The sequence below is a fragment of the Glycine soja genome, chromosome 20 (assembly GCF_004193775.1).
Source record: "Glycine soja cultivar W05 chromosome 20, ASM419377v2, whole genome shotgun sequence".
Lineage (NCBI taxonomy): Eukaryota > Viridiplantae > Streptophyta > Magnoliopsida > Fabales > Fabaceae > Glycine > Glycine soja.
In genome coordinates this window covers 19,727,019-19,740,007 of record NC_041021.1, presented here as the reverse complement: position 1 = coordinate 19,740,007, position 12,989 = coordinate 19,727,019, and the positions used below count along the sequence as shown (strand labels likewise).

The 12,989-nt window shown below is 35.8% G+C and overlaps 1 protein-coding gene across 7 annotated transcripts in view; it reads right to left on the bottom strand.

The window, feature by feature from the left end:
- LOC114402508 overlaps window positions 1-4,762 on the bottom strand; it is a 34,225-nt gene extending 29,463 nt beyond the window's left edge. For 4 of the 7 annotated variants that reach the window (XM_028365106.1, XM_028365107.1, XM_028365111.1 and 1 more), the window contains exons 1-2: window positions 4,583-4,627; window positions 3,729-3,978 (exon numbers count right to left, since the gene is read on the bottom strand). In XM_028365106.1, the coding sequence (XP_028220907.1) occupies window positions 3,729-3,978; window positions 4,583-4,584 (252 nt within the window). In that variant the 5' untranslated portion in view covers window positions 4,585-4,627. The other 3 variants (XM_028365108.1, XM_028365110.1, XM_028365109.1) reach the window with 2 other exon arrangements.
- Between the last annotated feature and the right edge of the window lie 8,227 nt (window positions 4,763-12,989).

The following is a 12,989-nucleotide window of genomic DNA, read 5'->3' as shown; positions in this document are numbered from 1 at the left end:
GACATCTTATGTTTGTGGAGTGAAAAGATATTCAAGCTACAAAGGAAAGTCATCGGCAATGGTTTTATTCTACTGACAGGAGAATGGATTAGGGAGGCACAGCAAGTCAACATAGTTACTATATACTCCCCAAGTGAAACTCAACATAAGAGGACACTATGGGATCAGGTAAGGCAGCAGAAACACTCACTGTCTGGGGATCTTTGGGGCATTTTTGGTGATTTTAACATCATCAGGGAACCAACTGAAAGATTTGGCACAAGTCAAAGGGACCCAGGGAATAACAGCATCAAAGAATCCAATGATTGGATAGATGATTTGGAGGTTGTTGAGGCACCATGGCTGGGAAGAAAATTCACCTAGGTCAAACCAAATGGGACCTCCAGGAGTAAGCTTGACAGATTCCTGCTTTCCCCTGAGTGGCTTGACAAATGGCCTGCAAGCACTCAAATCACTTTACCCAGGAACTTTTCAAACCACTGTCCAATCTTGCTTAGGTCTATATCCGTCGACTGGAGTCCTAAACCTTTTAGGATTCTAGACTGCTGGTTATCAGACAATTCTTTCAAAGAAACTGTGCACAATTGCTGGTCCTCCAATCAGTAATCAGGATGGGGAGGTTATGTTCTCAATGAAAAAATAAAGAGACTCAAATAAAGGCTGAAAATTTGGAATAAGGAGAACTATGGAGATACTTACAAGAAGGTCAAGAAGATTGAAGATGAACTAAACAAAATGGAGGAGGATACAACCCAATGACAGCTATCTACTCAAGAAAAGATGAAAAGGAGACAATTACAAGAAGCTCTATGGGTAGCTGCACAAGCTCATGAATGGCTATTGAGGCAGAAGGCGAGATCAAGATGGCTCAAGCAAGGAGACTGCAATTCACGTTACTTTCACTTGATGATGAATGCTAACCGAAGGCACAACTCTCTAAAGGGAGTCATGATTGATGGAACATGGATTGATGACCTATATAAGGTGAAGGAGGAAGTTAGATCATTCTTCTCACAAAGATTTCAAGAAGCAGATACACATCGACCTAGGCTGGATGGAATTTGTTTTCAGTCAATTAGTCAGCAACATAATGACATGTTGGTGGATCACTTTCAAGAGGAGGAAGTAAAACAGGCTATATGGGATTGTGGGAGTGATAAAAGCCCAGGTCTTGATGGAATGAATTTTAAATTCACCAAGCAGTTTTGGCAGCTAATTAAATCTGATGTTCTTCGTTTTCTAGATGAATTTTATGCCAATGGCGTCTTCCCAAGGGGTTACAATGCATCCTTCATAGTTCTAATTCCCAAGGTAGCTAATCCTCAATTCTTGAATGACTACAAACCTATCTCACTAATAGGTTGTATGTACAAGATAGTCTCCAAAAGTGCTGGCTAAAAGACTAAAGAAGGTGATGACCTTTATCGTAGATGAGACCCAATCTGCATTCATTGAGGGAAGACATCTACTACATAGTGCCCTCATTGCAAATGAGGTGATTGAAGAGGCCAAAAGAAGTAGTAAATCTTGTCTTGTGTTCAAAGTAGATTATGAGAAGGCATACGACTCGGTGTCATGGGATTTTCTATTGTACATGCTGGAAAGAACAGGATTCAATTCCAAATGGGTCAAATGGATTGCGGGGTGTTTGAAATTTGCGTCTATTTCGATTTTGGTCAATGGCAGCCCCACGACTGAGTTCTTCCCCAAAAGGGGTCTGAGGCAAGGGGATCCACTAGCACCTTTCTTATATAATGTGGTAGCTGAAGCTCTGAATGAGCTGTTGAGGAGAGCTAAGGAGGAAAATTTGTATAAGGGCTTCCAAGTAGGCTCCAATAATGTGGATATTAGTATCTTACAGTATGCTGATGACACAATCTTTTTTGGGGAGGCAACTATGGAGAACGTAAAAGCAATCAAAACTATCCTGAGGACGTTTGAACTTGCATCAGGCCTAAAAATAAATTTTGCAAAGAGCTGTTTTGGAGCTCTTGGTGAAACAGATCAATGGAAGCAACAGGCAGCCAAATATTTGAACTGTGGCTTGCTGACTTTTCCTCTAGTTTATCTGGGTATACCTATAGGGGCCAACCTAAGGCGACGACAGATGTGGGATCCCATTATTCAAAAATGTGAGGAAAGTTAGCAAAGTGGAAACAGAGACACCTATCCTTTGGGGGGAGAGTGACACTAATACAATCAGTGCTAACATCGATTCCCATCTACTTCTTTTCTTTTTTCAGGGTACCTAAAGCGGTGGTGGATAGGCTGGTGAGAATACAACGTCAATTCCTATGGGGAGGTGGACCTGACCAAAACAAGATGGCATGGATCAGATGGGACATAGTGTGCTTACCAAAAGAAAACGGAGGCCTGGGCATCAAGAACATCAGCAATTTTAACTCTGCATTGCTCGGCAAATGGGAGTGGAATCTTATGCAAAACAAAGGAGAATTATGGGCTAGGGTATTAGAATCCAAATATGGCGGATGAAGGGGTTTGATTGATGCAACTTCAGTAGCCCATGAATCAATTTGGTGGAGAGATTTAAAAAAAGGTTCTTTTTCATTCACATCAGGGGCAGCTTATCCAAAATGGTATGAAGTGGAGGGTTTGAAGTAGAGATAAAATTAAATTCTGGGAGGATAGGTGACTAGGTGGGGAGGATACATTCGCAGGAAAATATCCTAGACTTTATTTGATATCATCACAGCAGCATCAGCTTGTCTAACAGATGGGAAGTCACAAGGATATAAGCTGGGAGTGGAATTTCACCTGGAGAAAGCCACTGTTTGACAGTGAAATTGACTTGGCTGTCAATTTTCTAAGAGAAGTTGAAGGTAAGGTCATACAACAACAAGGATTTGATGTTTGGGAGTGGACTAGAGACCCAACAGGCCAATATTCAACACGCAATGCCTATAATATGCTAGGGGAGGAAGCAGCAGTGGGAAGTCAAGAGGAGTGCTTTGAGAAAGTGTGGAGATTAAAGATTCCCAGCAGAATAGCGGTCTTTGCGTGGAGGCTACTTAGAGATAGGCTGCCTACAAGACAAAATCTGCAGAGGAGACAAGTGCAACTCACAGATACGCTTTGCCCATTTTGCAAAAATGAAGAGGAGGGTGCATCACACTTATTCTTCCATTGCAGCAGAATCCAACCTATTTGGTGGGAAACCATGTCATGGCTGAATATAAAAGGTGCTTTTCCGTTAATTCCACAACAACATTTTCTTCAACACATAGGTGTTCAAGTTGATGGTGTAAGGATCCAGAGATGGTAATGCTGGTGGTTAGCTTTAACATGGTCTATTTGGAAGCTCCGAAATAGTATAGTGTTCTCTAATGCAACCTTCAATGCTAATAAACTGTTTGAAGATGCCACATTCCTCATTTGGACTTGGCTAAGGGGCTTCGAGAAAGATTTCACAATTCATTTTAATCAATGGTCAAGTAGTATTAGACAAGGTTTTTTGTATCAGTAGAGGATAGAACAGTTTGGAAAGTAACACATGTAAATTTCAATTATAACCTTACTTTGGTTCTCCTTCAGACTATGTTTGTCTGATTGTGGAATCAGTAGTATGGTATACCTTATCTGTGTAATATCAGTACCCCTGGTACTTCATTTTTACATAAATACAATTTTATCTTTGCCGATCAAAAAAAAATATTTTTCATCTAGCTAAATCTTAACCCTCATGATACAGAATGTGTAAATGACAGTACCTCGGTAATTGAAGTTTCCTGCAGACTTAAAAGTGCATGTTCCTTGGAAAAGGGGGCCAGAAGTTTTGACGTTCTGGCAGAAATCTGTGGAACAATGAACCGCATGGTATCTTCTTTGATATTTGTTAACTTTTGCAATTCCTGCCCTAGATCCTTCACATTGGCTCCTATATTCATCTCGACAACAAATTTCTTTCCCCTCCATGTAACAGAGATGTTAATCTGGCTAAATTGAGGTTGCATATTTGACCTACAAGAACCAAAACAAGTCTTGTTATTTTCCAGTGATTATATTTTTTATGGTACAAAAAGTGCCCCAAAAGGAATATTAGAGACAACTAACACATCTTTGTGTACAGGGATATCCCTTAAGGTGAACTTGCCGTGTAAGTTAACCCCAACCAAAACAAGCTTTAAAAAATTCCCCTTCTCATGTGAGTGCCAATATTTGGAAAACTAAAATTGAACAATTCTTATAAGGGCAATCTCAAACACTCTGAATGCAGCTACGGATCCCAGCAACAACAAAACAATGCAAATTAAACCATAAGGCATAAGCGAGTAAAGTCAACAACTTCACGTAGATATGCATATGCAGCCAAATTTGACAAAAATTAATCATACCAACAAATTATTTCAAAATGAGTATCAGTAATTTGACAAGTTTTAAAATAGATTCACAACTTCCATAACAAAATTCTAGAAAATTGAAGAAACCCAAGCGAGAATTCGTAATTCGACGCCGACATCAACCACAAAACAGATAAAATGAAAACAAAAAAAACAAAAACAAAGCAACAATTTTGTAACAAAAACAGCAACAGGAAATAGTATAGAGAAAAGAGAAAATTGACATGATCAGAATTGAAATTGCATCGACTAAGCAGGAAGAGGATTGGGTTACCTGACACAAAAGAGTGAAAGATTGAGGAAAGGTCAATTAAGACGGGGAGATTGACGTGTGCGCTAACGCATATTCACACCACGTCGAAGAATCTAGATGCGTATTTGTATTTCGTTATTAATTAATTTATAAAGTAATCTACTATGTCTACCACTACAGCGTTGGTATGGGAGAGCTTCATAGGTCTCTCGTTCTGGGAAACTTATGAGAGCCGTTGGATCTTTTTATTTTAAGGGAGAGTCGTTGGATTTAATAATTTTTTAATCGTGTGGATGCGCTTTTGAAGGCTCCCTACCATGAAAGTAGCATAAATTGAATCTATCTATATAAATCATATATAAAAAAAAAGACTTTATATAATTGAAAACTTTCCCGTGTTATTTTTTCACTTATTTTCGAATTAAATCTAATTAAATTAATTTTAATTAAGTAATTAATTAAATTAATAAATAATAAATACAAATTTAATTATTGATTTAATATATTTCGTTCTTCATTTTTAAGTTGATTTAAGTTTTTATTAAATCTTAAATTATTGGATTCAAATAAAAAAAAGATAAACATGTTAACACTTATTTTCTAATATACATTTGAATAATAATTAGTTTTAAATGACATAAACACTTACTTGTTTGCTGCTAATTGGAACTTAGTTTTAGAATGTGCAAGACACAAAAATCGAGAGCTTATCATGAAAAGTAGATGCATATTCAATTTGCAATCGTCTGAAGTAAGCTTGCCTTGTCCTAATTTCTTCTTTGTATTGTTTGATATACAAACGCAACTACGAGCCATAATTAGAGAACTCTCGTTCTGAGAAGGTTGGGCTCTCCTCAAGATCTTCATGATAGATGTCCTTTACATGGAAGGATTCCCTAAACTTAGCACAATTGCAGGGAAGAACCACATTGAAGATGACCATCAAACCTAGAAGTTGTTGAAGGTCTAGAGGAGTGGAGAAAGGCATTTCATCATAAGCAACCTCTCTACTTCTCCATATTGTAGCTCCTGGAGGGTAGACCTTCATGTCAGATGGTGTATGTTCAAAGATTATGTTGTTGAGATTTGGCGGAGAGGGATTCCTTTAAGGAAACCCCCTTATATGACTTGCTCTTCCAAAATAGTTGAAAAGAGCATGGACCTCTTCTTCTAAGGTCTCTAAGGATGAATAAGAGAAGGGATCATCAATCCCTAGCACACATTCTGATGCAATCCTACCCCGCAAGGGCATTGGATAGAAGACTCCAAGTAGAATGGGCCAAAGATGCAAGAGAAGGCCCTAGGGTTCTTATGAGCCTTAGGGTAGATTTCGGGCCCATGGGCTAAGTACGAGCCCACTTATCTTTGTACATATTAGAATAAGGTTTCATTAATTTTGGGTCTTGTATTTTGGGCTCCATAATGTAGGTAGGGTACCCTAGAAATATATGATTTTTCAGCCCTTGTATTTTAGGGCACCTAGACTAGTTTTTGTATTAGGGGTAGTTTTGTAATTTCACATGCACTAAGTGGATATTTGATGTGTGTGGTTTGAAATAAATTTAATTGAATTGGTAGAAGCCCAATCCAATTAAATTTTAGAGGGGGAGGTGAGCATTTGCTTACTACACCCCATTGCCACATCATATAGTCACACTTTGTGCATGTCCTTCATGCTTTTCATGCCTCATGACACCTAAGCACACTTAGTGGAGAATCTTAGAATTGATCTTGGATTAGTGGGCTGAACCATAACTAAAATTCACTAATCATAATTAGTGAAATTTTGGCTCCAAAGTTTGGCTCCACAAATTCAATTTCAAATTCAAGTGAAATTTGAATTTCCCTCCAATTTTGTGTGACACTTAGGCTATAAATAGAGGTCATGTGTGTGCATTTTTTTCAACTTTGATCATTTGAATATTAAACTTCAGATTTCAAAGCTCATTTGGAGTACAAAATTTCGTGCTCTTCTCTCCGTCTCCCTTCATTCATCTCCTTCTTCCTCCAAACTCTTATCCATGGCCTCCTATGGTGGTGAGCTTCTTCTAGACTCATCTTTTCCTTGAAGTGGCGTCTCCTCTCTCTCTTCCTTCTCCATTCCGCTGCCATTCATCTTCCAAGAAGCAAAGGAATCCATTGATGAAGAAGATCCTAGGCCTACAAGCTCCAATGGAGCTTGCATCACATTCTTTCCATAGCTTAACCAGATTCAATTTCTAAAGTTCAATCTTTTGCATTTTTAGATTCAAGCATTGGGAGCCAAAGTCCATCTTCTCTCTCCATGTTTGGTTGATAGTCTACCCCTCAAATAGTCTGTATCCTCTGAAACCAAGATAGAGTCTGACATTTTTGTCTGAAATAACCACTCGTTCAAGTTGGGTTTGAGGTTGAGGTCTTGCGGGCAACAACCAAGCTGTTGAGTCTTCATTTGGTCTATTTAGACATTGATGTAATTTGTTTGAAGATGTTAGATAAAAGTTGAGGTGCAGCTGTAGTTTCAACTCTCTTCTTGATCTCTAGTATGACCTTCATTACATTGAAGGTCACAGACTCAATAACTCTTAATGTAACCTTAATTTGTGGATCCAATTTTTAGCATCAACAAACTCATGGACCTATTTGGGGCTTTCTGAAATTAGTGAAAATAAAAAGGAAAAAGTAGGATTTATAAAAGGAGATGGAAAGAAAAACACCACAATCTTAGAAGATTGATAAGTTAAGGATGATTCGCCACAAATAATAGAATTCTTTGATAAGAACCTAAGGTTTCACACAAGAACCAAGAGAGACACTCTCTTAACTGTATCTAATCGGAAATTTCATCCAAAACTGCCAACAAAGTGTTTAAGAAGTTTATTTATAACTCTTACTAATAACCCTAAATTAAGTCCAAGGCCCAATAACTAATATAATAATTAAAAAACTTAAAATAATAATAAAAAGGTAGCAACCCATTACAAATCCAAAAATAGGCCTAAAATAAAATTAAAAACAAAAAATAAATCTTATTTTAAAAGTTGACTAAAATTTATGAGCTTCGCTTCTTTTTCTTTTTCCTCCATGAGAGAGTTTAGTCTCTTGTCAAGCTCTTATTGAAATCTCTTACTCCTTACTCAAGTGATTGGTCCATCTATGTTGAGCTCACCCAAGCCAAACTCTTCCTTCTTGGATAGTCCTCTATCAACTCCATAGATGTTTTCTAGTCTTGAGATGTTTGCTTCTAAAATAGGTTAAGTAAGAAAAGCATCAACAATAAGTGAATCATGCATGTTTTAATGATGTTGAAAACAAATCACTTAATTGTCATCATAAAAAAGGGGGAGAATGTGAATGTATGATGATATTGGTGATGCTAAAGAAGAATCAAACAAGGTTGCTACATTTGCTTCAAGATTAATACAAGATTGCTTCAACAAACAAAGCCTTGATTCAAGATTTCTTCAAGATCAAGCCTTGCCTCAAAACAAAGGGTTTCAAAGTCATGCAAGGCTCTGGTAATCGATTATCAGGAAGTGTAATCGATTACCAAAAGGGAAGGTTGAGAAATAGCTGTTGAAAAGGGTTTTGAATTTGAATTTCAAGAGTTTCGTTGCTGGTAATCGATTACAAACATATGGTAATCGATTACATGTTCAAAATTCAAACTTAAAACCCTTTTCAACAACTATTTCTCAACCTTCCCTTCTGGTAATCAATTACACTTCCTGATAATCAATTACCAGAGCCTTGCATGACTCTGAAATCCTTTGTTTTAAGGCAAGGCTTGATCTTGAAGAAATCTTGAATTAAGGCTTTGTTTGTTGAAGCAATCTTGTATTAATCTTGAAGCAAATGTAGCAGCCTTGTTCGATTCTTCTTTGGCATCATCAAAATCATCATACATTCACATTCTCTCCCTTTTTGATGATGACAATCAAGTGATTTCTTTTCGACATCATCAAAACATGCATGATTCACATTCTCCCCCTTTTTGATGATGACAACCATCTATAGGTTAGGAGCAACAACAAAAAATATCTATTTGCGTATAGTTTACTTCCCCTTGGTTTTGCAATGATTGCTTGTATGAGACAATTGAAGATTTTATATTTTTCATATATAATTTTTCTTACTATTTTATCTTTTATCTTTCTCTCCCCCTTTGTCAACATCAAAAACAAATCATGAATAGAGAGGAGAAAAATGTTATCACTTGTTGCAATGTATAAGAGTCAAGTGATATCAAAAGGCATTAAAACAAACTATTTTGCACCCACAAAAACACATATCCAATATAAAGCAAGAAAAACCATCAAAAGTAATCAATAATCAACATAACCTTCAAACACAATCATCAAAGACAATCAAAACTCAATCAAGAACAATCATAAAAAACAATCAAAACTCAATCAAGAATAATCATCAATATTAATCAAGCACAATGACACATCAATCAAAAACACAATCAAAAGCAATCAACAAAACATAATCAAAAACAATTATCAAAGACAATCAACATAACTATCAATCATAATCATCAAGGACAATAAAAAAACTTAAGCAGAAAACAAGCATCAAAACTCAATCAAAAGTTAACAATCATAGACAAAAATCATCAAAAGTAATCAATCAAAGACAAGTGACTTGTTGGTATCATTTGATATCACTTGTTGGGCTTGTTGATCAAGTGGTCTTTGTTTGTTGTCTCCATAAATCACATATTCACTTTTCTTGGGGAGAAATGTGGCCTTTGTTTGTTGTCTTCATAAATCACATATTCACTATTTTGGGAAGAAACATGAATAAACTCTAATGCATCTTCTGTCATGTGTTTGGAGAAATTGCTATTAATGTATCAACTTTGTTTTTCTTCGTTTTCATAGTCTTGCAACATGAGACCCAAACTTATGATTTTATTCTCTGAATCACTTGAAGAATTTATGACATTATCTTCCCAAGTGATGTATGTTTTTTTTTTCTTTCTTCTCTTTGAAATTCCTCTTGTCGGATTTTTCCATTCTTCTTTTAAAGACAGGACGACAATCGAATCTCATGTGTTCATGTTGATCGCATTAATTGATTACATGTTCAAAATTCAAATTCAAAACCCTTTTCAACAGCTATTTCTCAACCTTCCCTTCTAGTAATCGATTACACTTCCTGGTAATTGATTACCAGAGCCTTGCATGACTTTGAAACCCTTTGTTTTGAGGCAAGGCTTGATCTTGAAGAAATCTTGAATCAAGGCTTTGTTTGTTAAAGCAATCTTGTATTAATCTTGAAGCAAATGTAACAGCCTTCTTTGATTCTTCTTTGGCATCATCAAAATCATCATACATTCATATTCTCCCCCTTTTTGATTATGACAATCAAGTGATTTATTTTCAACATCATCAAAACATGCATGATTCATACAATAACTTCATCTTCAATTATGATTGTACGAGGTTGAAGAGATGCAACCCCAAGGCTTGTTTCAATAGCAACATCGGACCCTTGCAACGATACTTTAATAACAAACTAAAGTATTGCAGCAACTAGAGCTTCCATTTCTTCCTCATTTATTTTCTCTTGAACAATAGTTCGTTGGAGCTTTATGTCTCTTTCAACATAAACTACAGAAAAGATCTCAACACTTGTTTCCAAAACTAATTGGATTCTAGCATCCACCTCGATTTTATGAAACTCCTCTTCAGAAACTTTGACAACTTCAAGCACCACTTCTTCTGTTACTTGATCACTTGTAGTTGCATTTCTTAACTTCTCTTCCCTTGTCGAGGTCTTCAAAGATTAAATGATTATATCTTCTAGAATCTCATCTAAAGCCCATCCTTCAAGGGTAGCAGCTTGCTTTGTTGCTTCTTCTTCCTTCTTCTTCTTGGGCAAGGATTTTTTTGCTCCTTCTTTCTTCTCAGCGTCTGTAATAGAATTCCATTTTTTTATTAATGGCAACAACTTCAGCCTTACTTGAAATAAGGTTGTAAGCGGGTCATTTTGAGTTGGGTTTGGTCATGACCCAACCCAATCAAATTTGAATAGGTTGGTTTAGGTCGATTTTCTAAGAAAAAAATGAAACTCAACCCAAACCAACCTGTTTGTAAACGGTTTATGTTGGCTTGGTCCAAAGGATCAAAACATTTAATTTTGTATGTTCTTTTTTAAAACATAATATTTTTTATAAGTTAAAATTTTTACTAAATGAATTAGACACAATTGTTTCTTGTTAGATTTTTTATTAAAAAAAAAACTTTGTGATGCTACCACATCCCACTCCACTAACTCCTATCTATCTATCTATCCATGGGAGATGGGAAATTAAGCATACCATATTCAAGATAAGGAGTTTCAATAAGTATAGTGAGGATTCAAACACTTTTTTCTACCAAAACCAATGAGACATTACAAGGCCTACTCTTTGTAAATAGATTCGAAATATTTTTATAAGCCCATCTAAAGTGACTTTAATCAATAAAACCCTTGTCGCTTTGATCGTGAAGGTTAAAGATCTGTTGATGCGTACTTAATTTAGGTTGATAAGTCTATATAATCAATAGTCAATAGTATATGATTTTTTTAAAATTTAAAAATATATATTATACATTACATATATTAATAATATTAATAATTTAATACAAATTAACGGGTCAAGGGGCCAAGTCAATGGACCAATGAGTTCATATATTAAAACCTGTGATCCAACCCAAAACTCAACGAGTTTGATTGATTTGGTTCAAATCTGACCCAAACATAAAAATTACCTAACCCAAACTGTTTAGGTTGGTTTGGGTCAATTCGGGTTCATAGGTGACTCGCACCCACTTAAATAAATTGTGTTATTGTTAAATATTTTTTATAAATACAATGCATTTATTGCCATCATATACACCCACTTTCTCTTATTCTCATATATCCCTCTTTAACTTCTTCTTGACGTTAGTACCAAAGCCTAAAAACCATGGAATCTACAATTACTCATCTTATTTGGAAACAACACCTTCATAGATATATAGAAGTATGTAATACATTTTGTTTAATTGAATGCTAATTATGGTATGATTTGAAAATGTTGATGTTGCTATTATTTTGATTTCTGCAAGTAACAAATGATGTAATCCAATCATATGTTCAAGCTATGCCTTATCCAGGTCCTAAAATTGAATCTTCATTGATTCAAGTTGAGTTTTTAGATATTGCAAAGCTCAAACAAATTAAAATCGACGATGCTTTAGTGACGACTGCTTTGGTTGAAAGGTGGAGATCGAAATCACACACATTTCATCTTCTTGTTGGTGAATGCACAATCACTTTGGAAGATGTTGCTCTTCAACTAAGTTTACGCGTTGATGGAAAACCAGTTACCACTCTAACATATTATGATTGGGAACAAATGAGCACTAAATATATAGTTGTTGTTCCCCAAATAATGCACTAATGGGATCAACACTAAAACTAAATTGGTTAAAAGAAAACATGTTGACTCTCCTAGTAGAACCCACACCACCAAAATTGGTAGTACATTGTAAGACATACATTTTCGGGCTGATTGGTGGGGGTGTTGATGCCAAACAAGTTAGGGAACAGAGTTCACCTAATGTATCTACCTCTATTAGTAGATCTTGATTGGATTGTATGGTACAATTGGAGTTCGACATATTTAGCACATTTGTATAGAGAAATGTGTAGGGAAATTTATCCCACATCCAAAAAAATGAGAGGATGTAAAATGTTGTTGTAGTCCTAGGCACAATATCGCATGTCATTCATTCAACCAAGTGTCGAGCATTAATCATCAAATTCACTTGCAACTAGGTAAGCAAAAATTTATCACTCAAACAAAGACCATGTTTGGTAATGTATTTGACACTAACATATCACATTTCATTAGATGGAGTGACAAAGGACTATGATTTTCTGGAATCCCATGCGGTGATGTTATAGGCTATAGATCAAGATTCGATAACATGCGTAACAAGTAGGCTGAACCATTTGGTTTTTATTTTATTTATTCAAACGTCAATTACATTATTTTAAAATTATTAACAAAAATTATCTTTTAAGTTCCATTGGATGCCTTACAAAGGGTTTGAGTTATTTCTGCCAAAACATGCATACAAGGATTCCAAAATATGGAGTGCTTGTGTTGCTTTAAGTTGTTTCCCAGTGGTAGTATGGAAGCAAACCAATAAAATCATGCTCTAATTTTTACTTTGTCAAGACATACCAAATCCACCACGTAATCTTGACAAAATCCATCATACTGACATGAGAGGACATAGTGACACAAATTGGCTAGAGGAGCATCAACAATGGATAATTATGGCCTCAAACACTTCAAGAATAATTATGGCCTCATCAAACTCTCTCTTTCCTGAAGGAAACTTTATAAATAGGCCTTC